This window comes from Centroberyx gerrardi, chromosome 4 (genome assembly GCF_048128805.1).
Source record: "Centroberyx gerrardi isolate f3 chromosome 4, fCenGer3.hap1.cur.20231027, whole genome shotgun sequence".
Taxonomy (NCBI): Eukaryota; Metazoa; Chordata; class Actinopteri; order Beryciformes; family Berycidae; genus Centroberyx; species Centroberyx gerrardi.
In genome coordinates, this window is record NC_136000.1 from 29,060,461 (window position 1) to 29,087,833 (window position 27,373).

General features: G+C 43.9%; 3 protein-coding genes across 4 annotated transcripts; 1 reads left to right on the forward strand and 2 right to left on the reverse strand.

Annotated features, from left to right (window-relative positions):
• Positions 1-3,958: 3,958 nt before the first annotated feature.
• On the reverse strand, positions 3,959-5,793 carry foxl1 (forkhead box L1). The gene has a single exon (XM_071919371.2). It carries the CDS (start codon positions 5,791-5,793, stop codon positions 4,600-4,602), a length of 1,194 nt encoding a protein of 397 aa, XP_071775472.1. The 3' UTR covers positions 3,959-4,599.
• Positions 5,794-9,114: 3,321 nt separating this feature from the next.
• Positions 9,115-13,831, reverse strand: acd (ACD shelterin complex subunit and telomerase recruitment factor). Of its 2 annotated transcripts, none has more exons than XM_078283146.1 (2): positions 13,772-13,831; positions 9,115-11,472 (listed from the first exon to the last, which is right to left on the reverse strand). In XM_078283146.1, exon 2 carries the CDS (start codon positions 11,351-11,353, stop codon positions 9,572-9,574), a length of 1,782 nt encoding a protein of 593 aa, XP_078139272.1. In that variant the 5' UTR covers positions 11,354-11,472; positions 13,772-13,831; the 3' UTR covers positions 9,115-9,571. The 2 variants fall into 2 exon arrangements, with proteins under 2 accessions (XP_078139272.1, XP_078139273.1); XM_078283147.1 differs by lacking the exon at positions 13,772-13,831 and having other exon boundaries at positions 9,115-9,949; positions 9,983-11,798.
• gan (gigaxonin) lies at positions 12,857-25,689 on the forward strand. Its single transcript, XM_071919366.2, has 13 exons — positions 12,857-12,923; positions 13,687-13,873; positions 14,092-14,206; positions 14,331-14,681; positions 15,383-15,451; positions 15,607-15,758; positions 16,600-16,721; positions 16,955-17,067; positions 18,346-18,495; positions 19,548-19,684; positions 20,651-20,785; positions 21,722-21,831; positions 22,937-25,689. The coding sequence occupies exons 2-13, from the start codon at positions 13,689-13,691 to the stop codon at positions 23,110-23,112; spliced, it is 1,815 nt and encodes a 604-aa protein (XP_071775467.1). The 5' UTR covers positions 12,857-12,923; positions 13,687-13,688; the 3' UTR covers positions 23,113-25,689.
• Positions 25,690-27,373: the final 1,684 nt, after the last annotated feature.

Consider the following 27,373-nt stretch of genomic DNA (forward strand, 5'->3'; position numbering starts at 1 on the left):
AACCGTTAGCTACCTATACGCCATTTATACGTCCGGTACATTCAAGATTTTTCCATTCATATTTGTAGTTTTAACTGCTTGAATTGAAATAAAGTCTCCATTAACCTAAATTTGTTTTTTTGCGGTTCTCCTTCACCTCAAGTAGCTAGTCGGCAACAGACTGTTTGCCACAGTTCCCTGCTGATAGCCCAGTTTCGACGCGCACCTTACACACAGGTGATGGAACGCTTGTTGTGCCACAAGATGGTTACCATGGTTACCATGACATTATTTGTCCAGCTTTACACAGAATAAATCCCGGTTCTTAGCCCTCTTTTTTAACTTCCCGGTGTAAGACAGTACTAGATAGCTTAGTATGGCCAGGTCGCACTTTGTTCTGTTACTAGAAGAGCGCTACAGGCTTCATCATATTAACTGTGGTTCTTTGGCTCCGCCCACTGAGGTTAAACTCAACCAATGAGATGATTCCTGCCTCCAGAGCAGCTCTGCCTTCGAGGAACGTTTGTAGAACTAAAACTCCAATATACTGTATGTAACGTCATGTCATCATGGCTGCATGTGTGTAAGTGTGTGTTGATGGTGATGTGGAAGCATATGCAAGCATGTGTGTGTGTGTTTGTGTACAGGCTGCAAACTGCATAAGCTCTGGTCTGGTGGACATTCGAGGCGGATAATGATGTATAGAGCTTTGTGCCAGGAAACCTAACTTGATTAGCAGCTAATGTGGCCTGAACCGGCTCCATCAATCTTCATCACGGCCCCGCCCTCCCCTGGTGCTGAGTGTGTATTTGGACAACTGCGGTCGGTTTATGTAGAGAGTGAAAAAATATAATAAACACGTGGATTAAGACCCCTTTTGAACCCGCAACTTTTAAACTGTGTGATTTAGTGCTGAGCCGGGACTTGATTGCACATGAAACGCGGGCGATGACACTTTCCAGAGTTGCCGCTATATTTCTCTCTCTCTCTCTCTCTCTCTCTCTCTCTGTCTCTCTCTCTCTCTCTCTCTCTTTCTCTGTGACTCTGGAGGCTTGTCAACTCTCTCTGAAAATGAGTCATGATGAAGAGATTCAAATTCAGCCTAAAATGCTCTGAACCAGTTCCCTCTATGCACTTTGTACACTGGAAATTGATCATACATTTGTGATGAAGAACGTGGCAGTTGCAGAATTGAACCACTGAAGGAAAAAATGCTATAGGCTACAAAGTAGCAGTCGCCCCTCTAATTTCAGTGTATATATGTGGTAATATAATTAATAATCTTCTGACGCCCGAACTCCAATGATAAATCTTCTCATTCCTGTCAAAAGGATAAATTTGGTCTGAAATTGGGCTTCATCTGTCCCTCTCTATGTCTTCCTCTACATCTCCTTTATACCTCCCTTTTTCTCACACAGGGGAAATAAACTGCTTTTCAGAACAATGATTTCTCAATAAAAGAAAATCATCTTTAACAGCAGCTCCACTGCAAGTGGGAGTTGAATGCCTTGCTTAAAGGTGGGGAGAGCGTTTCTGTATTTGCTTTCCCTGTACAAATTTCCCAAGCCAGTCTGAAATCTAAATTACTTTTCTGAGCATACTTTTTGAATAGAAAAATAGAAAAATTAAAGTAATAATTCTTAACATTTTCATATAAATGTCTGTTTTGCTACTGTCTATCACTGATTTATATAACACAGTAGTGATTCACCCTATCTATATTGCTGTTCTAAAAACCTCTGGTAGCTCTTTCCTGGGAAAAATCCTCTGCCACACAGGAAGTGATGCGTTTTATATGTTTCCGGTTTGTTTGGAATAAACATAAGAAGAACTGGGTAGTTATCATGAGCAGTGATAGCCACCATGGCTGAACAGACAAAGAAAAGAGAAACTCAAACTTCATCAACAGAAAATCCAAGCCCCGCCCACACCGTTTGATTGACAGGCGATCTCTGGGAAGAGCAGTGCAGAAACACCACAGCAAATTTTGGAAAAACTAGGAACTCAAGGATTACCACTTCAATGAATTTTTGTTATGCTTATGTTTTATCATCTTTTATCTCATCTTTACCAAGGCTGCTGCCAGTGAGGACACTTTATCACAGTGAAAATTCAATAAAAAATTGGAAAACAGACACAGAAGCACGCATTACCACTTCTCAATGCTTGACCTATAGGCTACTATTACAGAACTTTACAATGCTGATAGCTCCAGCCACTTCTGCTAATACGTACTAAGCAGCATTAAAGGATTGGTCTTCTTACCCAATACGTGACAAAATAATTGACACCAAACCTATCTCTGTGTCTGGTATAGCTCTATCTAACGCATGCTAACACTTTAGCATACGCCGTGCTAGCTAGAGATCTCTGACCGCAGCACAGCTTGTTTTTGGAGATAACAAATAAGACTTTGAGGATTTCCCTTTTGTCTGAGCTGCTTTCTCATGAGGATCTTTTACTCTTCAGACACTCCCAGGCACTGATCTGATCGCTGAGCGTCGGACTATTGCATTAGCAAGAAACGCGCCGCAAATCCCAAAAGAGCCAAAGCGCTAACCAGCCGCTGAACCGACACTTCTCCGTTATTTCCTTTCTACTTCTCCGTCTCCATCACTCTTTCCCCCTCTCCTTCCTCCTCCTGTGAGGGTTTTTCATCATGATGTTTTATTTACACGTCCGACCGAAAGAATCCTATACACAGGAAATGCTTGTGATTGTGAGTTCCTCTCCTCAAATGTGGGGAAGTTTATTTATTTCAACAAACATTCCTGATTTGCACAGCGCCGCACGGCTCCGCCGAGCGAGCTTTTTCAGGGGAGAGTGTGTGTCTGAGCCGTAGGCCTATATTTAGACATGGGTGTTCTCTGTTTGTAATGATGCTGTCAGCGGAGTCCTCTGATTTCATGCAGGTGTCATTCTACAGTGTGTTGTAGCCTGTAAGGCCCCGTTTAGGCCTTTAAATGCCCTTAGACCTTTCTGTAAATGGAGAAAAGTGGGATAAAACCTTTATATTCCAAATGCAAATGATGAATTCATTTGCTATTCTTGTCATATAGCGAGTAGAGTTAGACCCATATATTGAGCCAATATTGGCCTTTTATTAAAAATCCGATCTGGTTCAGTCAGTGTGGTCCACCTCTGATATGATGGATATGATGCGGTTTGATTGATTACATATTTATTGTAGAATTGATCAATACTACACTGGTTGTCTATGGGAAGGCCTTAACTTGAATTGATTCTAATGAGACATTTTGATTGGATTCTACACAAGTATGCAAGATATTCATTTAATTTTTTTGTCATTGTCATGTAATAGTAGTAGTAATATTGTTAGACCTTAACCTGAGCTGATTCTATGCAACATTTGATTCCTGCCTCCATTCATGCATACTTGTATCTTGTAAGATACAAGTATGCATGAATGTTTTATTATTATTACTATCCTGGATTTTAATGGAGAGTTTTAGTGTCCCATCATGGTCTAAATGCTGTTTCAGAGGTTTTTCCACACTGACAAGAATACAATTCTAGGGGAAACACTGAATATTTCGAATTTTTTAGGCATGAAATGGGCAAATTTGAAGATACAGGGGCATAAAATATCAGCCTTAATACAAACAATATCAGTATCAGCCTTCAAAAACCCATATCGGTAAAACCCTCATAGGGACTCACCAAAACTATGTCTGTGACCCTTTTTTGGATGCCAAACCAGGCTGTACACTCAGCCAACACCCCAGACCGTCTGGTCATTAATGGGCCCAGAATAACACTCTTCAGTCCTTGGCCCGCACCAAGCCTTCTGTGATCTTCTACAGGTTTTTGTTAGAGTGCTGTCTTTCACCTTTATGGTAAATTTATTATATGAGCATCAGAATAAGCCTTAGGTTCAATTTGATTCACATTTGATTCCCTTCTATTTATAGTTTTGAATGAATCACATTTGCAGAATTCAATCCACTTTGCTGTGTCGTTTTATTACCAAACTAAACTTTATTTTTTTTGCACATAAAACTCAAAAACAAAATGGAATGTAAAATAGTTTTCGATTACATTTTTCAGTACTAAACTTCATTCTGATATTTCCAAACTTCATATACACATACAGGCCCAGTCATCGCGCTCAGGCCCATCATAGTCACACAGAGGCTGGACTGAACTGCACATACACATTTACTGTAAAGCTTTTCTATCATGAGGGAAGAGAGAAATACATCTCAAGTTCCTATAAACATTTACATGAACAATGACAACATCCGTGTGCTCTTAAGGGGATTTTTTTTGCTGGATGTCAAACATCAAATAGACTTTTGAGAGCAGCAGGTTTTGGAAAATTGGGGGAAAAAATCGTGTTTTTTAGTAGCAAGTATGTCAAAGTCCTAACAATTACGCATGCGTAAAAATGAATCTAAAATGTCCCACTGCTGTTCTACATGTCAGTGACAGTTTAAGCATAGAAATAGAGGATGATGATGACCTGAAAACAGATTGTGGAATGATGGAAGACGGTACTAACTCATCGCGTGAGGCTAATTACAGGATTTAGGACACATTTACGCACATAATTCGTGCGTAAAACAAACAAAAAGGTGTCTTCTGGTTTTATCCCCGCTCTCATTTGAAGTGCAGCATTTTGTCGGGACAGGTGAGCGACAGGTAGGAACAAACGGGGAATCCCATCTGGTACAGCTGATGCGGTCGCGCGCCCAAGACCACGGACGGACCGAAAGCGGGACTTTGGCGCTCTGCGCATGTCTCTGCTGCCAACCCGAGGATGCCGCTGCGCACGTCGTCCTCGCTTTTCGACAAGATACTGTCAATGCTGAATAAGCCCTTGGATTTGCCCGTGGCTCTGCTGCCGGGGCCGCTCGCGCCGGCTCCTTTCGCTCTGTCCTGCGCCACTAGAGCCAAGTTGGTGTTCCCCGCGAGCGGACCTTTCTCTCTCCCGCTGAACGCCGACCTTCTCTCCTCCGGCTCCGCGTCCCGGCGGAGGGACGCTCCCGGCAGATGCGCGCCGTCCGTCCAGAGCGCGTGCCGCGGGTCGGGACTGTGCGCGCCGAACCTCCTCCCGGCGGCCGCGGGAGACTCTTCATCCGCGGCTAGTTTAAGTCTCTGCGCGGGGATGTTCTGCTGCAGGTCCGCGTGGTTGAACTCGACAAGAACGGGCTTTGAGTCCGTGTCTGGGTGTACGTACTGCTCGTGCGGCTGTATCTTCACCTTCTCCGCATCCAGCCCCGTCCTCTGCTGGGACCCGGGCTGATACTTCAGAGCGGCCGGCTGCTCCCTGGACGGCCCCGGGCCCTTGCTGCGCTTGTGTCCGGCTTTGGAGTCCAGCGGCTCCTGCTGCTGCTGCTGGCTCTTCATCTTCCTCTTCCTCCGGCGGTAGTTGCCGTTCTCAAACATGTCCAAGCACTTGGTGTCCAGCGTCCAGTAGCTGCCTTTGCCGGGTCGGCCCTTCTCCCGCGGCACCTTGATGAAGCAGTCGTTCAGCGAGAGGTTGTGGCGGATGGAGTTCTGCCAGCCCTGCTTGTTGTCGTGGTAGAACGGGAAGCGGTCCATGATGAACTGGTAGATGCCGCTGAGCGTGGCGCGCTTGTCCGGCGCGCTCTTGATGGCCATGGCGATGAGCGCGATGTAGCTGTACGGCGGCTTCTGCGGAGGCTCCTGGCGGGCCGGCACGAAGCTCAGGGCGGGCACGACCCCGCCGCCGCCGTCCGCCCCGTACAGGTAGATGAGCGGGGGGGCGGAGAGGCTGAGAGCCGAGGAGGGCACTCCGAGCGGCGGCAGGCGGCCGTGGTAGAGACTCATGACGCCGCGGAAGGTGGAGTCCGTCCCGGGGAAACTTCAGCCTGCGCCCGGTGCTCCTCTCCTCCGCTGACTGACTCCCCAGCCGCATGAGGCCTCCAGGAAAATGTTAAATAATTGTTGTACGTTTGCTGTGTTATGTTGACTTTGCACTGGGAAATAAATTGTCCATCATAAACAGTCGGTTGTGTTCTCAGCCCACCCACATTAATTAAAATTTCATTGCGCCGGAGCCCCCCAACGCCCCCCTCCTCTGCCCGGCAACCAATGAGGTGCCGGGTTATTCCCTCATCTGTTTATAGAATTAGCCGCTTGATAAGTCTGCCCACCCAGGTTGAATCAAGCTGTGTTTATTTGGAAAAATTTCCGGGCACCCAATACATAAACGCACTGATGTGCTGTTTGAAATATCACGTCCACCCCTGACGCTGAGAGTTGCTCACACAGAGAGAACAAGCAAACATTGCCGAGTCCTTTCTGGGAGTTGCTGTGGGTTCGCTCGAATGAAAACAAAGTGTATAAAAGGGAAAATAACTTAAACAATTTCTTTTAACTCGTGTCGGGCCCCCACTTTCTCGCCGCTGTTACCCGTCCAGCAGAGATGGAGGTAGACGGGCTGTTTGCTGGGGACTGATCATCAGCAGGGGCGTCACTGCACTCAGCACTGAGGGCAAACAGCTGGGACCCCCAAAACCTACAACCCCCCTTATATTGACTGGATATCTGGGGGCAAAGTAGAGCAATGACTGATGACTGACAAGACATGATAATAACAATAACATTACTACTTCTACTACTACTACTAATAATAATAATAATAATAAATTAATTTATACAGCATCTTTAAAAACAGAGTTTACAAAGTGCTTTGACAGTCAAAATAAAAGCAGAATACTCAAAATGAATCTAAAAAGCAATGAAACAATTATTATCTAATAATTAAATTCAGATAGGAGGACAGAGGTGGAAAAGAGCAACATTCAAATAGTGGGATAATCGTAAAATGAAAACTAAAATAAACAGTATAGGATAAAATAAAATAAAAGTAAAATTGAGCTAAAAATTAAGATAAAAAGATAAAAGACAATAAAAGGACGATAAAAAGATGACATCACATAATAATAATCATCATCATCCTTGCAACATTCGGCCTACTATTATTATTATTATTATTATTATTAGTAGTAGTAGTAGTAGTAGTAGTAGTAGTATTTATTATTAAGTCTAAAGTATTATATACACTTTTATACTTATTTAATATTATTATTTGGCCAATGTGATAAATTATTAGACATGATCATCCAATACTACTACTACTAATATTAATAATAGACACTATCAAACTTCCAAAACACACTTACATGTCTATTTTTTGTCTATTGAGATAACAATTTATGGGGACAAAGCAGAATAATGAGTGATGACTGACAAAATATTATTTTGTAAATGTGATAAATTATTAGTTGTAGGTCACCAAACTATCAGCTTAGAGGGAACATTGGTTCTGAATGCTCCCTGATGATTTATATGGCTTCCAAATACATTTCTGGTGATTTTTCCTTGATCTCTACTCTCCATTATAATGATAAAAAGATCCAATCTGGACTCATATGGGCTTAAGTATGCCAGGAACCAAACCTAATTGACGCCCACGGTCTGTCTGCATGCTAAAACCCCTCAAAATCTCCTTTTTGCTCAGTGGATGGATTTGCTCGCTGCACACAATATGGTCACAGGCTGGATATTGCTTTCATATTTCTAAGATATCCTGTTCCGTTTGCAACGAAGCATGACAAAATTACACACGCCGTTTTAATTATTCCCCCAGCAGCTGCATGGGAGCAGTCGGGACTGTATTGCCTTACAAGGACAACACGGACAGTATATTATTTGTGGATGCGAGCATGATGCTTTATATTATGTATTTTCCTGTTTATAGGGCGAAGGAGGATTATAACAACTTTACAAGTGCGCACAGCTGGCTCCTGCTTACATTAGGAGTTTTGAGCTTTCAGTGGATAAACTCAGAAGTTGGTCTCTTTTCTCTTCCTCTCTCAAGCGGACGGTGACTCATTAATAAATAAACCAAAACTAACATGCAACCATGAGACATGTAGCCCCAGAGCATGCAGGTCAATTTGATTGGACTTTTTCTATGGACAGATGCTGGACAATCCATCCATATCCCATGGAAAGAAAAGAAGAATGTCATATTTTACATTGCTGCAAGAACATCTATCTAACAATCATTTTGTTGTGTGGTACTCATAGGCTTAGACCTTGACTATAGGCCTATGGTGACCAGTTCTAAGAGGGCTACTAAACAGCTATCCTAGTGTTGAGACTAGACTGCAAGACTAATCAACTCTGTGATAGTTTACAGAACAAAAAATTGCAGTTATGTCTAGAGTGCAGGGGAGTCAAATTACTAAAACTCTAAGCTATGGCAAAGTCCCTGCATCTAATCATCAATCCTCATCTGACACTATAAAACTTCCATAAACTATTTATGTTTATTTGGAATTACATATTTGGTCAATGTGATAAATTATTAGACGTAAGTCACCAAATTATCAGTTTAGAGGGAACTTTTGTCTTGAATGCTCCAATGATGGGATTTTTTTATTCTTATATATAACTTCCAAATAGATTTCTGGTAATTTCTGCTTTATCTTTACAGACACACACACACCTCAGTGCACCCCAACCGCCATTGCACCACTGCACTAATGACACGTATCCTCTGCAATGTTCTCACTGTAAAAAACTCTGATTCTACTATTGCTACTTATTCCTATTAAAAGGCTTAGCTGATGAAGACTATGTGATGCACAGTTGGTTTCACTACTGTTGACAAAATGTACTTATTGTAAGTCACTTTGGACAAGCGTCTGCTAAATGACGTAATGTAATGAAATGTAATGTAGGCCAATTATGGGATTCAGAAATACCGACTCATTCCACTGTTGACACTTATCATCCTGGACAAGAGCATCAGCTAAAGCTTTAAAGTCCCAGATATTGTATATTCCGTTCTGAAAATGTACTAAAAGGTTTGAAATAGTTGCGATTCTGACCTAGTGTCCGTTGAAATCTGTTTTTATTATGTTCTATAAAAGTGTTTTATCTTTGCATTTATGGTTTGTACTTAACCAATTCATCCAATTCCTATCCCTTCTGTTTATCCTAGTCAAGAATACGTCTAGTATTTGGCGACATCTTCTGGACAAAGAGAAACCTATTTTACTCTTAAAATAGCAATACAAACTTATATGGAACTTTTAAACTTAAACATAACCGGAGTATATATTTACAAATCACAGGATTTTTATTCAGTGTTTAAAACATAACATAGCAAAACAGACTCAGTTTAACTTAGCTGCACTTTTTGAACATTAGCATGTGGAAAGCCCTGAGTCAGAGGTGCATATTCCAAATATGGCTGCACACATTTCACTTTCCAAGATGTTGATTTTCTTACAAAATTGAGTTCTGGATATCTTTTGGGATGAGGGGATTGTGATATGGAACATCCTGAAAACTAACTGAAAATGAAAGGTCTAACAATAACAGATGAACTATAGAGTCTATTAACATTTTGAACTGAATGAATTTACAGTGAAGTGACTCCAGGCCTGACAGACAACATGTTGCACAGGAGTTCCTTAGACCCAATGAACAATATACTGTCTTGCCCCGGGAAACAGGCTCCTTTAAACAAACTGGAACTCAAGTGAGGAACCATCAACGATAAGCCTGCAAGAGGGTCCCGCTCCTTTGCTTAAGAAACCAACTTGGGCGGACTGTCTGTCTGCTTTGGAGTGACGAGATACTTCACTGCCCAGTGGACCAAGCCATCGGCAACTTCAAACCTGCTGAAGTCCTGCAGGCTTTGGCCGGAAACTTGATACGAATAAGAGAATCGGGAGCCGTCGCAATGTGCAGTAGGGGTCTTCCTCGGGACGCTCGCTGCCGCTTTGTCCTTCTTGAAGCTCCTCGCCACTTCCTCCCTGGACAGCGCCTGAGTTTCGAAGAGCCAAGACGGAGGGCTCCAGGCCATCTGAGCATCCTCCTCCTCCTCCTCCTCCAAGGTGGTCAAAGCATCCGGCGTGGGCTCGCTCCTCTTCCTCTTCGCCTTCCTACATTCCCTCTGAGCGTCCTCCTGCTGCATCTCCACATCCTTCTCCACGACGCGTTTCTCTCGGTCCGAAACGGGCAACAGATTTAAAGGCGCGGCGGCCGATTCCGGCTGACTCACGGAGGTCGATGAAGACGAAGATGAAGAACCGGAGGCGGGAGCGAGGATGGGCGAGGGCTGCGGCTTCTGGTACGGCGGAAGGAAGCTGTGCTCGCCTTTGCTTTGCTCCGACGTTTGGGTATCGCCTGAGCCGCGGACCGGAAGTTGAGTGCTGGTTACCATGGCAGCGGGACCCGGTAGGGATTGGACAGGATCAAGCAGAGACTGGAGCGGCAGTGGCAGGACCTCTGGCGTCACGGACGCATCGGAGCACGAGGAGGTGCTGAGCATCTCGCACGGCGGAGGGAAAATGTCCCAAGGGTTGGACAAAGGCCTGGCGTCGCAGTCCATCATCCCTGCCACCAAGTCCTCGCTCAGCACGCTCACCTCGGGAAGAGGCGAGCTGGCTTGAGGACTTCTCTCAAAAGCCGCTGGCCTGGCTGTCTGCAATTCAGAATCATCAACAGATGGCTCAACTGTCTCTGCGTCTTGGCGGGCGAGTGGGGAATCCGTCTTTCTGCCCTCAGAGGTGAGAAGGAGTCCACTTAGGGTCTCGCTTCCCTCATCCAACGGCGCTTCTTCCGGGATGAGAAGATGGCTAACCGGGACGCTGAAGCGCTCTGCTCCCTTATACCTGACCCTGTCAGCGTCCCAACCTGTGGCGGTGCACGCGTCGTTGCGGGGCAGGGGCGGGTTGCAAGACGAGGTGGAGGGCTGCGGGGTCACGGGGCAGCTCCTCGCCGTCCTCAGCCTGTCCCGCACGTCGTCCAGCACGGCCTGCAGGCAGTCATGATTCCACTCGCCCAGCAGCTCCGTCAGATCGAACTGGCACTGGCTCTCCTGAGACTCGGGCGGATCCCCACCCACCAGGGCCCTCCAGGTTTTGGAGATCTTGGAGCGGACAGAGGGAAGGGTCGTGCAGCAAGGGGTGTTGTCTTTGACCGGCCCGGCCGACGTCGTGGCCAGCTCACCCACTGACAGGTAGAACCTGCACCTGGTCTGTTCCGGGGCCATGTGGAACTGCAGGCGGTAGGCGTGGACGCACACCGTGGCGTTGACCAGGCTGGAGAAACACTCGCGGTCCTCTTGCTCTTGAAGATGCTCCCAGGCGGATTCGGTCAGGACGGCGGGAATCTGGACCACCCCATCGGACAGGAAGAGCAGGCCGGGGGGGCCCTCTGACCCCTGGGCCTGGGACAGAGACATCTGACCCACCCCAATAACATGAGCCTTCAGCCGCCCAGTGCTGCCCCCCTGCTCACTGCCATGGCTCAGGATCATAGTCTCTATCCACGGGTCCAGTCTGGTCCTAGAAGCTCGAGGCATGCTTGTGGACTAATCTGTCAGTTCTAAAATATAGTGCGTCTCCAGTTATACTCCGTCAGGGAAACATTTACTACATGCTCTACGGTTCCTCCCCACTGCAAGTCCCGCTGTGATGAAAACTAAGCAGTGAGTGGACAACCATTGCCGAGGGAGTGAAAAACGAGAGATAACACCTAATTAACCACCATTCATTAAATGCTGATTTTATTATTTAACACGACAAACACTAACCAGATCGTTAAAAACACTAACCAGATCGTTAAAAACACTAACCAGATCGTTAAAACGGAAAAACTTTGCGAGTGCTGGTCTTCTCCACGGATTTGTAGTTTTAGATTACGCTATTCCGTCATCAGTTCCCAGTTTCGAGTAGTTTAACAGTCAAATCCATTAACTTTGGCTGGCCGTATGTAGCCAGAAATAATATAATAATGTTCGTGTCTCATGTTTGTCCAAAGTTAGCCTATGTCAGTTACGTCAAGTTACCCAGAGATATCCCGAATAATAAAGGAATTGAGGCGATTTGGCCTTCAAAATAAAAGCGCGAACTATATACAACATCTTGCACAGGCCTACATGGCTATGAATATATGCCGTGGTCGTTTAGTACAGATTCGTCATCAAATATATTCTTAGTTTTACGTTTTTAACTTTGAATTGCTCAGAAGAGCAGCAACACTTGTTGGTCAAGAAGAGTTTTATTTTGAAATTATTACCGGATATTTTATTATGTTTTTTCTGGCTACCTTTACTCAGTGTTTTGATACTGTGGCCCTGTTCGATTTCTTTCCACTCTACCCTTCCCATAGCCATTTCGAAGTCTAGACCATAAATATGCGAAGCCATTTTATTTATCTTAACTAATCATTTCATTTATCTTGAAAATACAGTATATTCAATGTCACATTTTACGAAATAATCTCTGTTATACGGAAAATTCTTCACGATAGTTAGCAAGCAGGTGAGAATTAAAGTATTCGAACGTTGCTACTACGCGCTTGCTCAAACCGTCTAGTTGATGCTGCGTTCACGTTCAATGTGAATAACCGTAGGAACGACCGACTGTTCCAACTCGTTTGGAGCCGCCAAAAAACGATACGATTGAAGTTTTCTGTAGACTTTGGTTGCCCCTGATCAGCTTTTCACAATTGAGTTCACGATTTACAGCAAAGCATTGCAATGACAACTACAAACCTAACCGCAGGCCCTTGATTGCGATGCTAGAATTCACTAAATTGGAGAAATTGAAGTCTATCTCTAAACCCCAAATTTCCAAGTAGTATTTACCTGCTGAAAGATGAGGTGAATAGAAATTTCTAGTATTTACCATTTGAAAGCGGAGGTGAACTGTAGTTTCGAGAGCAGTTTCAGACACATGAGAATAGGATGGGAGGGGCAATGGGAAGTTCGTATCTACCATCTTTCATATGGTACTGAATGCGGCACATGTCTTCTTCGCGTCTGTTTACAACATTCTCGAAGTGATTCATGTTCTCCTGGCTGGATACTAAGGTACAGTGTGTGCCCACAAATAGAGAAGAGAGAGACGCGCCTTGTTCTTAGTCTGAAGGTAAGTTGAGATACCTAAAAAGCCTAAACTGCAACTGTCAAAATGCAAAACATGACATGACAAGTTTGAACGAATGACACTCTTGAACTGTACAGGTGCTAGCTAACATTGCTAGCTGCTACAAGAGCAGTTTATTTAGCATGCTATCTAACGTTAGCCTACCTTTGTCTGAAATCATGCAATTGTCACTATTATCATGCTATATCAAATCGATTGACCAAAGAACTACTTATAGCGACATGTCTGTTGTTTGCTACCAGCCTAGCCCCTATACGTGCTGTTTGCTTTTGTATGGAGAAAACATCATGCCAAACTCCATTCAAAAATCTGCCAATTTAATATTGCCTTGCTTAACGGCAAAGGTACATACCCGGTAGAACGCGACTTGAGACCTTAATGGATCGTTATTGTTTTCTGGAAAGTTCGGCATACAAATGATTCGCAAAGCAGCACTTTATTTCGCATTTTAGGTTTTAGAAATGGTTCACACTGCTCACTACCGCCCATTGTGGTGTATTTGGGTTGAACATTTTGGGAGTACCAGGCGAACCAGTTCTAAAAGTCGAATTCTTATTGAAATAAGTGTTGCGTGGTGTATTTAGTGCATGCCGAATTGAAGAGTAAACCTGAACGATTTGTAAAAGGTCCTACCAGGTACGTTTGCCGATAAACAACAGCAACCAGATTTTTTTAATGGCGTTCAGCGTGACGTTCTCATCTTTACAAGAGTAAACAGAACGTATCCGGGCTCTTACTCGCATAGACATGCCCGATTTGGGAGGGAGTGCATCTGGATCGAAGGTTTCCGACCCACAACATTCCCAGAAACTCCTCAGGGTCCTTCGCACCTTCTGGCAAGAGCAATGTTTTCACGACGCGCTGCTGGTGGTGGACGGGGAAGAGCTTCCTGTCCAGAAGAACATCCTGGCAGCTGCCAGCCCCTACGTCAGGTCAGAGAAACATGACATAGCTATTTCTTGTTCTGGCTTTGTCACAGATGTTATCATGCATTTGCTATCTTTGGCTTGTGTTTACAATGGCGGTGTCAACATCATGGGTGTGTCCCTTTTTTTACAATGCCAAGAATATCAGTGCTGCGCCTTATCTAGTAGTTATCACTTATCCGTCCTACGTTATATTTGATTCTGTTGATGATTTCATGCGATAGGACCAAGCTGAACTACAATCCTCCAAAGGAAGATGGGTCAATGTACAGAATCGAGCTGCAGGGAGTCTCCATGCCCATAATGAAACAGATCCTGGACTACATCTTCAGTGGTGAAGTGAGTATTGATTCCCTCATTGATTTCAAGGAAATAGGCACAGGTTTTATATCCATTTGCTCTCTCTTTGTCCCTGTGTCTCACTATCTGTGTGTGTGTGTGTGTGTGTCTCCTTCACACACAGATCAGCCTGAGTGAGGAGACCATCCAGGACATGGTGCAGGCGTCCGACCTGCTCCTCCTGACCGACCTCAAGCACCTCTGCTGCCAGTTCCTGGAGAGCTGCATCACGGCCGACAACTGCATCGGCATCCGCCTCTTCTCCCTGCACTACTGCCTCTACCACGTGCACCACGCCGCCACAGAGTACCTGCAGACGCACTTCCGCGACGTGTCGCTCACCGAGGAGTTCCGCGAGCTGCCGCCCGACCGGCTCCGCGAGGTGCTGGCCATGGAGAAGCTGAACGTGGGCAACGAGAGGCACGTGCTGGAGGCGGCGGTGCGCTGGTTGGGCCACGACCCGGAGGATCGCAGGGTGGGTGACGCTTTTGATGTACATTACATGTCACCCTACCAATTTTCAGTGTTTTTTTGTGTATTGAATCAGGTGCTGTGTGAAACGTCAATAAAGAGACATGAGCAGATTTTGACACCTATTGATGAAAAGTGGGGTACTGAACTGGCCATCTGCCATTGGCTGGCCTTTGTGCCAGGTGATGTCACCACCTATTGTACTCTATCGAAGGTGACATCTCCTGGCACAAAGTTCAGCCAATAGCAGATGGCCACTGGTGGTTTGGGGTTTAGTTACTCTTTAACTTAAATGGATCGCATTTGTAATTCATCATGAAGTGAGTCACCACATGGGAATAAAGTTCAGTTTTTCAACTCGGGTTAGACTATTATATCTGTTTACTGTTGTGTTAAATATTGGATCTCAACCCCTAAACATAGTGCAATGTAAGTAATTGCACATTTGGACTTTAGCCATTTTCTATGGAATTCATGAGTGTTTGGTCCAACACTCATTATCAAGATATCTATTATAGAAGCGCAATCTCTTTCTCATCTATCTTAGTAGGGCACAACATAAATGTTTGAACATGTAGAAATGGGAAATCTATGCCTTTATGTGACAAGTTATAGCAAAAAAACAGAAAATAATGATTTCTTTTTCTCTTCATTGTTAAGGGATGTGAAGCCATGAAGTGATTCTGGTTGCATTCATATTTCCAGGTACACATGAAGGAAGTGATGTCAGCAGTGTGGCTGCAGGGCCTGGATACGAGCTATCTCAGAGAACAGGTAGCTACATCTCAAAGCAGTCACATTTCATGATATTTGTCAAAGCATTCAATTTATTTATGTTGTTTTTAAAGCAACAGCTACTTTTAAGAACCAGCTTTTGGAAGTTAACGCAGCAGCTAACCCCGGTTCCTGTTGCATGTGATCCCACCCAGGCGACAGGAGAGCCGCTGATGAGGGAGGTGATCAGAGAACACTGTCAGCCGGCGCTAGGGGACGCTCAGCCACAGGGCGAGGCGCTCCTGGCCGCCTTCAAACCCCGAGGTTACTCCGAGTGCATTGTTCTCGCGGGAGGAGAGGAGCGCAAGTGAGCTACCGTCCTGTCTTGTTTTGTTTGTATGCGTTTGTGTGGATCTGTCTGTTCTACTGGAGCAGTCAGGAGTCCAGTGCTTCGTTGAGATTGATAATGAGAGCAGGGATTGTTGCTGCCCAATTATATTACTCCAAGACCAATATGTAGTCAATAGCAGTCTTTTATTAACAGTTGGATATGGCCCAGTGAGTCAGTGTCGTCCACCTCTGATATGATGCAGTTTGATTGATTGCATATTTATTGTAGAATTAATCAATACTACACTGGTTGTCTATGGGAAGCCCTTAACCTGAGTTTATTCTAATGCAACATTTTGATTGGTCTACACACAATTATGCATGTTTTATTATTATTATTATTTATCATCATCTTGAGTTCTAGTGTCCCATGGTTTAAATAGTGTTTCAGAGGCTTTTCCACCCTGCCAAGAATAAATTCTGGGGGAAACACTGAATACTTGTATATTTATGGAATTGTTTAAGCATGAAAGGGATCTCATTTAAAGATACTGAATATCAGCTGTCAGCAGTTTCATTCCAAAAATAGCGGAATCAACCTTTAAAAGCCCATATTGTTTGAATCCCAGTACTTAAAGCAGCGCTAGGGTCTGCAGCTTTCATTGCAACCAAACACTATAGCAGCAGATTTCAGTAACTTCCCCTCAACTAGAGAGGGAGGACTTTTTAGTGAAATCAATTGATGTAGTGTTCAGCTGGGAAGAAAATATATTTGGTATCAACGGGTGAAATGTGGTCAGGACTAGAGGAAGAGGTTAGACGCGCGGCAGAGTTAACCCAGATCTCACGTCCGGTCTGCTGGTTTCTTCCCCGAACAGAAGCAGGAAGCCGACCGCGGCGACGCGCTGCATGTGTCCGCTGTACGACGCCAACAGACAGGCCTGGATCGAGCTGCAGCCGATGAGCGTCGCCCGCCTGAGCCACGGGGTGGTCGCCGCCGGTGGGTGCTACACCTAGAAACCAAGAAATTCATCCACCAAGCCTGAAACAGTGCACAACACGAATCTAGGAAGAATTATCATAGTTCTACTCAATAGGAAAATGTTTATTACATCTATGTTTATCATTTGCAGTCTTGATAAGTTCATACGTGAAATCCCATTCAGCAGAACAATGAACACAGCAGATCCAGCAAATAAGCCTGTAATAACTTCCTGATTCCCGTCCAATCAGAGGGCTATCTGTTCGTGATTGGCGGCATGGATGAACACAAGACAATCCTGGACAGCGGAGAGAGATACGACCCTGAGTCCAACACCTGGAGCCCCATACCCCCCATGATACAGGTATACTAACCTGCTTATAATACTCGTATTCCTGTGGTTTCAGAAGCCGGAATCAGCGTTCCATCACAGTATATAAACATACATAGGGGACACTTTTCAGTAGGTCCAATTTCTTCATTGACTTCCATAGTAAAATTAGACTAAGAATAAGAGAAAGTGCACTGATCAGGCATCCATGTACATATATACTGTGTGTATATATATATAGGGATGGTAGTTTATTTTTTCTGCTCCATCCATAAGAAACACTGGTATTCCATACTGTGCTCCAGCATTTTGAAGCAATAAACACTCCACACCCTAAATTCCCATTAAGATGTACTGTAGCTGGTATTAGACTTTCTAGCAACAAAGGTGAAATTAGAGCATTTTTTAAAAGATTGGGTTTTTTTTTTCAAAATCCTTTAGAATGAATACGACATGTTATGAAATGTTTTGACATTATAGTCAAAGTGAGAAAAGGGGCTGAGTACTTTTGCAAACTAGATTTCTTTGATATTGCTCTGATATATTCTCTTTTTTTTACTTTCATCGCTCTTATGTCAGTCTCAGTCACTGTATCCAGAGTGCGTTTCTGCAGCCATGTTCTGCTCTTTGTGACTTTTTTCAGTATTTCATTTCACAGCCACTAGGTGTCAGTGCTGTTGCAGTACAGTGCCAAATGCTAAAAGGGCCAGTTTCAACTCCAGACAACAGTGTAACCTACCAACTCTGTCACCTGTTAACATTTATCAAGCAAATCTTGGCCTATTCAAAGGGAAATACTGCTCAATTTTTATGTTAATTGTATGGTGTTGAACACTCAATATTTGAGAACACAAACAATTCTTTCCCCTAAAGTTGGAAAATGAGAGAGAATGAAAACACAAACTTGCGATGGTATCAAGATGGAAAGGCTGACGCTGCTCCATAGAGAATGAATTGGGGAAAGATGATAAAGGCAACTGAGAGATCACCCACGGGTGATTCTCAAGAGATAAGCATTTTCTCTTTGCGAATTTGTAACTTGTTTATCTCAGTAAACACGAAGCCTTCCTTTGATTTGGTCACCTGACACCCACAGGAAGAAATGAAACTCTCCGAAAGCTAAGATGAAGGGTATTTTCTAGTAGTATTTACCAACTGAAACCTGGGGTGAATCATATTTTGAAGTGGGAAGCTCGTATCTACCGTCTTCCCCACGTGACTTGAATGCAGCATTTGACCCAGAAGGCCTTAGGTCTTGTCAGACGTGGGACGTTGCAGTCCTTTGACGGCCTTTGTCTCTGATCTACCCAGGCCCGCCAAAACTTCGGCGTGGCGGAGCTGGACGGCATGATCTATGTCCTGGGAGGAGAGAACCAAGAAACAGAGCTGCTCACCGTCGAAGTGTTTGACCCTCACTTCAGCACCTGGAAACTGCAGACCAGCATGACTATGGTCCGCAAGGTAGGAGACATGCACACACACACACGCACACACACACACACACACACACACACAGAGTAATAGAACATGGAATATGGAGATGGAAACGCACTAGAACACAGGGAAGCAATATTCTCCCCACAAAGTGGAGCTTTCTATGTTACATGCTCACACTAGATGATTAGGCAGGACGGTGTGTCACGCACTTAACAATATAACAGAGATTATCCTGTTTACTCCCGATACGTCGCTGACATCAGGACCTCTAATCCCACGGGAACTCGCGTGATCCAACCTGAATAAATACGTAGTACTGGAACAAAAACAAAGACAAAGCACAAAGAGCTTTTGAGCAAAGCCGTGGCTGGACAGAGGCGGTTGACGTGGGCCGGATACTGTTCAGTAGAGCTGGAGGTGAGAAAAAAAGTCATGTAAGTTAGGCTTGTACCTTGAATTTATTGTCAGACAGGAACTCCCAAATTATTATCCCAAATTATTATCACTAATTTAACTTTTTATTAGAACTCTTCCACCTCACCGCACTGTAAACCGGGCTCTCATTGGCTATTGGCAGTCTCCACTCTCAGAGTGAATCCGTGCTCAACCCACACTTCAGAACTCGTCCGGACATCGGGTCAGAAATATCAAGCATGTTTGTCATCAGTCCGCGAGTCGATCGGTGTGGTTCAGACTGAAATCCCTTCACATTACGAGATGATCCGTTTGGACCGTTGTTCCCGACCAAGCCTCACATCTGGAATTCCCCTCCCGATTGTCGGAATGTCCAAATGTGGTGATAATCAGCCCGATAATCCTCTAGTGCGCCCGGGGCTTGAGGAGTCATAACAGTCTCTAAAGGACGCCCATGTTCTTAATGACCTCAAGCAGATCCTCTTCATGTGTATTTCGTTGAGTTTAATGACGTCAGTGACTTCATCATGAGGATCAGACCAAGGAGTTCCATCATCCTAACTCTTGACCAGAAAGCAGAGAGACCTTGGACAATGCCAGAGCATGTACCGAAGTTATTCATTTGCCACAATGAACCTTTATGTTTCCCTCTCCACCTTCAGGTCGGCTGCTACGCTACCATGAATAAGAAGATCTACGCCATGGGCGGAGGCTCCTACGGGAAGCTGTACGACTCTGTTGAGTGCTTCGACCCAAAGACCCAGCAGTGGACCGGCCTCTGTCCCCTGAAAGAGCGGAGGTAAACATCATCTCTGATTGCTTTAGCTGTTTGTTCTCTTCAACTTTGTCATCCGGTCCTTTCTGATCATTAAAGATATAATGATTAGTTTCATGCTATTTTTACTCGCTGCACAACACAAAACTTGAACTTTGTGCAACAGGAAGCGAAACGCATGTCCGGCGTCACCGTTGCCCTCCCAGGAACTGTCGGTTTTAGTTTCAGTTTGACTTCCCTCAAATATCACCCTGGTGATACAGAGAGATTAGAACGTTGCTGAGGAAGACAAAGTAGTCCTCAAGGAGGGTGTTTAGTCACATCGTGTACATTTTTTAGTCATAGCGGAAGTGAAGAAACATTCGCAGTCTTTGGGTTTACTTCTCCCTTGAATGTTTTTTTTTCCCCCAGGTCAAGATTTAAGAAGGCAATTTAACATTAAAGGGAACCTGTGACATTTTGATTTTTTTTTTCCTTTTATGTAGTCACATTGAGGGGTAAGAGGTTTCCTGGTTCGGTCATTCCATTTAATACAGAAGCAGACGGGTAGAGATCGTAATCGAAACCACCAGGTACAGATAGACAGACAGACACTGGCAGACAATGAGCCCTTTAGGAGCTGTGTGATATCGTGCCTTTAACAGTTCCTCTTTTTCTAGCAGCCATTTTTGACCCACACATGAATTTTGAGCAACATTTTAAGAAGCTAACTCAAGCCTTGCTTCTTCCAGTTAAGAATTGTTGCCGAAATCAAACCAGTTTTGTCTTTTCATGGTTTGGAAAGAATCATTCATGCTTTTATCTCAGTACATTTGGACCATCATATTGCCTTGTTCTCATTCTTCTGCAAGACTTTGGACTAAAACTAGTCATAGGTCCCATATTACGCCATGTCTGGCCTAAAGTATGAAGCATATTGTGATTGTAAGTCTATAAACTTACTTTCTTGCTTTTTACATCTCATGACATGATGATGGTTTCCCTGCTAAGGTTTGGTTCGGTGGCGTGTGGCGTCGGCCAGGAGCTATATGTGTTTGGCGGCGTGAGAAGCCAAGAGAACGAAAACCCAGAGCAGAGACACATGACAACCTGCAAGTCTGAGTTCTACCATGACGAGATGAGGAGGTCAGTATGGAAAAACTGCTTCCAAGGGACTTTTCTGTTTTTAGAACTTATCTCCTTATGATTACGAGTCATGCCCCAGCCCAGAGTTTTTGTTTGTCCACATTTGGCACAATCAGTCAGTGTCATCCATCTCTGATATGATATGATGCAGTTTGTTTGATTGTATATTTATTGTAGAATTGATCAGTATTACACTGGTTGTCTATGTGAAGACCTTAACCTGAACTGATTCTAATGAGACATTTTGATCAGAATCTGGGTTTCAATGAAGAGTTTTAGGTTACGTTCACACTGCAAGTCTTAGTGCTCAATTCGGATTTATTGCTCAGATCCGATTTTTTTGTTTGGCTGTTCACATTATTTTTTAAATGTGGCCAATATCAGATTCCAGTGTGAACTGGTCACGGTCCTGAACTGACCCGCATGCGCAAAAGAACAATAACAAAGACGTCACACGCAACACGCTGTCGTACGGAAGTAAACATGGAGGCCACTGAAGTCAGCGTTTACGGTTTCATTTATAAGTTGATGTGCAGTGGAAGCCAGCGAATTCGTGAGCAGATGACAACGAGGATGAGGATGAGGAGAAAGAGAGCCAAATTTTTAATTATGGCTTTTTGTGGAGCAATGGCTGCTACTTCTGTACGGAGGTGTGTGTGGATGCGGAGTCGGAGCCAGGAGTGGTGGGATCGTGACGTGAATGGCTTCACTGAAACAGATTTCATCCAAAATTTCACCCCAAATACTTATGAGCCTTAGTGTCACCCCATGGTCTAAATGCTGTTTCAGAGGCTTTTCCACCAGGCACAAAATACCGGCTATTGACAGTCATATGTTTCTATAATACAGCTACAGTATCTAATCAAATGGAATGACTTGCATGTAATGTTGAGAGAAATATTTGTACTCATACCTGGTACTGTATGGCGTGTGTAGGTGGATGTACCTGGACGACCAGAACCTGTGCATCCAGACCAGCTCGTCCTTCGTCTACGGAGCGGTGCCCATCGGAGCCAGCATCTACGTAGTTGGAGACCTGGACACTGGTGAGTTAACACACACTGCAACAGGAAACCGTTTTTTTTGAAGAGGCAAGGCTGCAGCAATGTCAATATTTTAATCCGTGAGATTCATGTTTTTAGTCATTTTCTGTATTCTTTAGTGTTTTCATGATGCTTTGTCTGGTATGATATTGTAGGATAATGTTCCAATATTTTCTGTAGTATTCCAACACTAAAGTGAGCTGCTATATATTGGGCACACAACATACAACATGCATAACATTTTCCACAGTGTCTGCCTCTCCAGATTCTGCTATTCAGTTGTAAATAGACAACAGTGGACACGCACCTTTGTACATTGTCACTTTTTCTGTCCACTTGGTTCCTCTATCTGGGGTTTTGATGAGGTGAACAGCTAATGTGCATATCCAAATCTGCACATCCTGTACATACATTATCTGCCTGTGTAAATTGAAGATACTGAATTTGATAAGGTTAGGAAATAGCTTTGTTTAGCGCATGTCTGCACACCTAGACACTTTATGTATGTATATATAACCTTCTGTTATTTTCACTTATTTCACACTGCATATATTTAATATTTTTGGTATATTTTCATATTCAATTTTTTTTCTTTTTTTGTGAAAGTATGTTCTACTGCTGTCATTTTTCTTCATAATGCTGTGGTACAGTTGGTCATAGTTTTCATTCATTTATAGTGTTGAAATGATCTTGGTTGCATTGTGTTTAAAGAGTAACTAAACCCCATCTGTATAAAGCCTGACATCTAATGGTAAAAAGCATGCTACTGACATTGCCATCTGCTATTGGCTGATCTTTGGTGCCAACCACCTGTTGTACTCTATAGAAGGTGACATCACCTGGCACCAAAGATCAGCCAGTAGCAGATAGCAATGTCAGTAGCATGTCAGGCTTTACACAGATTTGGGTTTGGGGTTTAGTTACTCTTTAACCCATCCCATTTTGCTAAATCCCCATTTATATCCTATTCTTCTCTTTCCTGTATCCTACTATTACCGTTTGCTGCTGCAACCACTTGATTCCCCCAAGGGGATTATTAAAGTTTCCTCTCATCTCACCTCGTTAGCTGCCGAATACTCACGAATGTTCCCCTTCCCCGTGTTCGCAGGTACGAGCTTCGACTACATCCGCGAGTTCCGCCGCAGCACGGGGACGTGGCACCGCACCAAGCACATGCTGACCAGCGACCTCTCCAAGACGGCCTGCGCCGCCCTGCGCATCGCCAACTGCCGGCTGTTCCGCCTCCAGCTGAAGCAGGGCATGTTCAGAGTCAGGGTCACTTAGGGTCAGCGTCGTACTCACACACACTTTTGCACACTGGAACTTTCTGCCTCTTTCTGGTTATAGGGAATGTAAGAACACTAAAGGATTGTAGCTGTTAGATAGTGAGGATGGTGACTCTCCATATGGGGGAAATAACAGAGATTTTAAATTTTTTTTTTCCTTGCAGTCTCTATGCCGGGGCAATTTTATCTAGACAGTTTTTATCATGACTGGTTTTATTGCAATTTTTTATTAACTTTGGTATGAGTTTTTTTGTTGTTCTTTCTCCAATAACATGGGGTTTGGTCTTTATTTTAAGGTTTCTATTTTCTTTTACCGACATTCCCTGTTGTTTTTAATGTTTACTGGTTGTCTGCTGCTCGGTGAGGGTTTTAGAGACGGTAAATAACACTTGATGAATCAACGACCGCGTTATTACATCAGAGTAAGCATGATGGACATTTCAGAGGAAGCATTTTATTTAATTTAATTATGATGCCAGCACTGAAAGGAAAAATCCACCCTTAAACACTTTAACACTGTTAGCAACAGGACAGAAACGGCTACTGGCGACGTCCCTTGCATTTCAGGCTCCATTTTGTTGTTTGGTGTATTAAAGAGTAAACATCGGGTTTTTGTGTCGCTCAGAATCAAAGAGCGAGGGCTTCTTTCTAGAGCCGCCATTTTGCACCAACATTCAACAATCATACAGGGAGAAATCCATCGTAGAAGAGGAGAGAGACCAATTTCTTCACCGACAGTAGCCTCAATAGACCAGAATGCAATGCAGCTACAAAGACATGTATTTTGAGTAAGAGGCAACACTCGCTTTTTGTGAACTGTAAAAACTGTCGCTCTGCTATCGTTATCACTATCGCTCTTCAGCTACACGTAAAACCAACAGCTGAATGCAGCAACTGCTCTCTGGGGGTTGTCAAAAGGCATTCTGGGAAATGTAGGAAATCACTAACTGAGGGGAAGTAGGCACAACAAAAAAGTGACAACACAACATAACTCCTGGAATGCATGGGACATCGCACACTGATGATATGTAACAGTGTAGTGTGTCCGAGGGTGGATTTTTCTTCGGAAGACCTAAAAACCGTGAGTCACTGGAAGACAGTTCATGAAATACAATAATGTCATTCACAGAGTCAAAAGATGTAGTTCCTTTAGTTACAGTATCCGCACTGGAAAAAAATGCTTCGCCTTCACTGTTACCTGTCTACTGTATAGATCACATTCACAGATATTTATCCTATGCACACACACTGAATGTACGCAGGTTTTGAGCGCTTTAACTTGATGTTTCGGGTTTTGTCGCGGACCAGGCTCTCCGGGCCCCAGCCGGTTCAGAAATAGACGTAGCCGTAGAGCGACACTCTTAAGTCGCTGGATGTATTTTGCTGCCTTCGTGACCTCTGATCCGGCTTTCCAGTCAGTACGGTTTTGGCATCCGTTGACCCCATTTGTTCTGTGTGAGTTACAGCTGCTGCTGTCTGTCCTCAGCTCAGAGGCGGCACATACAAGGTAGAGAAAACACACACACATAAACACACTGGAACTCGTACAACTCGCGCAGTGTTGAGACACACACACACACCTCTCGTGATGTCAGAAAAGGAACACACACAAGCGGAACAGGACTCAAACAGATCCTACTGTGTGGAGACTGGGGTTTGACTGATAGCGGCTTTTCAAGGCCGATATTTTTGGATTGCAGTTGCTGATGGCTAATATAAAAAATCTTTAACTTTGACTATTATCATGCCAAAAATTTCCCCAGATTTGCAAGTATCCAGCATTTCCTACAAAATTGTATTAACATATGCATCTATACCTGTGTGGAATCATATGAAAATAACTTCAGGTTAAGGGCTTCCCATAGACAACCAGTGTAGCACTGATCAATTCTATAGCAAGTAGATGTTGGAAAGACAGAACAGGCTTACCTATCCTAACCTTAGAAGTGAAAATAAGAAAAAAATGTAATCAAACAAACCTCACTGGCCAATTTCCAATATTTAAGGTCAATATTAGCCAGCGTATTGCCACTATATCTGTCAAACCCTAGTCGAAACACACACACTTCAGAAGAGGAACACACCTCACACACATGTATGTACACACTGACATGCAACAGTAACTGAAGTGAAGCCTTTGTAGCAGCTAATCACTCTCAGGTCACTAGACGGCACCGGGACCGGTCTGCTTGGGCCCCGCTGCGTATATTCTCGCTCAACACTGTGTGCAGCGCTTCATATCGTCGCATGGACACTTCACATTCCATAGTGCCTCACCGTTTACAGTAAACACCCAGTTTCCGCGCCGCTCTGTACCCTAAACAAGCGCCCTACACTCGCATGATTACACCTTATTACCGTATGTGTGGTTAGAAGACGTTTCGCGATGCACTGGAGCCGGGGAGCGAGCGGCAATCTAAACCGAAATTAACCAAAGTCATGTGAAAGCGAGGGAGTGGAGCTGTTGTTTCAGTTTGTATTTTTTGTAACTGACGCAGAGGAAGTTTTGTAAGATGTTGCTACCCGTGAGTGCCAACGTCAAGGAAATTAAAACACAACTGAGTGGTCAGCTGTATGTCTGTTTGTCTTCACTTTCTGTTCTTCACACGCGCCCAAACCTCTTCTACACTTTGATCACTGACCCAGGATGAGGATTAAGATAGAATCCATTTATACAGTCAAACTTCTGTTTTATATCATGTATATTCTGAGAGAGACGAGAGAAAGAGTGAAGAAAGGCAGAAAACTAAATTTCAGTATTAATAACATGCTCTAATATCATTACTTTACTTTATCCTGGCATTGGCCCAATATCTGGAACTGTGCATCCCTAGTTTCACAATGAGATTAATCTATGAAGGTCAAGCAGTTGCATTTCAGTGTCATTGCAACATCACAGTATCTGTCGATGTTGATATTATGACAAATGGCACAAAAAAAAATCCCGTTATTGTTTTAGGTCAAAATATTCAGATCTATATATAATTTCAGGAAGTTTCCTTCCCATCAGCAAGGGCTGTTTGCAAAACAGTGCTGCCCGGATCCGATGACGACGTTGGTTTGCGTTCGTATTCGGATGCAAAGTGACTTTTGAACACTACATTGTTTGTGCGTGCTGCAAATAAGCAGACAAGGCCGTGTGTGTGTGTGTGTGTATTGTATTGTGTGAGTTCAGTGTTTTTGGGTAGGTGGATCTATGTGAGTCCAGTATACTTTGTGTGTGTGTGTGTTGGTCAGACTGGGGCCAGGCGTGGGATTAACACAACAGGATTACTGAACATGATCAGGATGGAGGTAATTCAGTTAAACCGAGCGGCTCTCATGACGTCTCCCATAATTCAACTAACTCAGGTCCTGTGACTTAAAGGGGGGGGGGGGGGCTGTTTTGACCTGGGACTTGGGAGTCTGGTACAAACTAGGATTAGACCAATATATGGGGCTGCTGTTGACCTTTTATTCACCTACAATACAGTTATATGACGGAGGCTCTTCCCTGACCACAGAAAAAGATTTATTCATTTGAGTGTTTATACATTTCAAGGTTTCAGTGGAGAGTTTTAGTGTCCCATGATGGTCTAAATGCTGTTTTCAGAGGCTTTTCTACCTGGACGAGAATTAAATTCCGGGGGAAACGCTGAGTACTTGTCATTTTTTGGTATGAAAGTGGTCAAACTTAAACATATTGAATATCAGCTGATTGGCAGCTTCACTCTGAAAATATCAGTATCAGCCTTGAAAAACCCATTTCAGTCAGAGTCCTGCGCAAGTGACTGGCTGTTGCTTTGGCATGAGACCTCATAATTTGATTCTCTCTCTCACACACACACACACACACTTCCTCATGTCATGCGGTCTTGTCCCAGTGTTTCAGTATTACAGTATATACTTTAGGTGGGAGTAGTTAGGAATAGGAATGTGTGTGTGTGTGTGTGTGTGTGCATAGATCTATGTTTTGGAGTAGCTACAGATGCTGCTTGCTTTTGAAACAAGGTAATCAGATGAAACGTATGTCTAACATGTTATATTTAATATATGTTAGATATTTCAGTAAACCTCATTCATATAATACATATTAGGATTCAACCCATGTAGGCGTTTGAAGGCCTGCTGAACTTCAGTATCGTTGAATTGGACCATTTTCATGCCATAAAATGTAAGTATTCAGTGTTTCCCCCAAATTGTGTTCTTGTCAGAGTGGAAAAGCCTCTGAAACAGCATTTAGACCATCATGGGACACTAAAACTCTCCACTGAAACCCT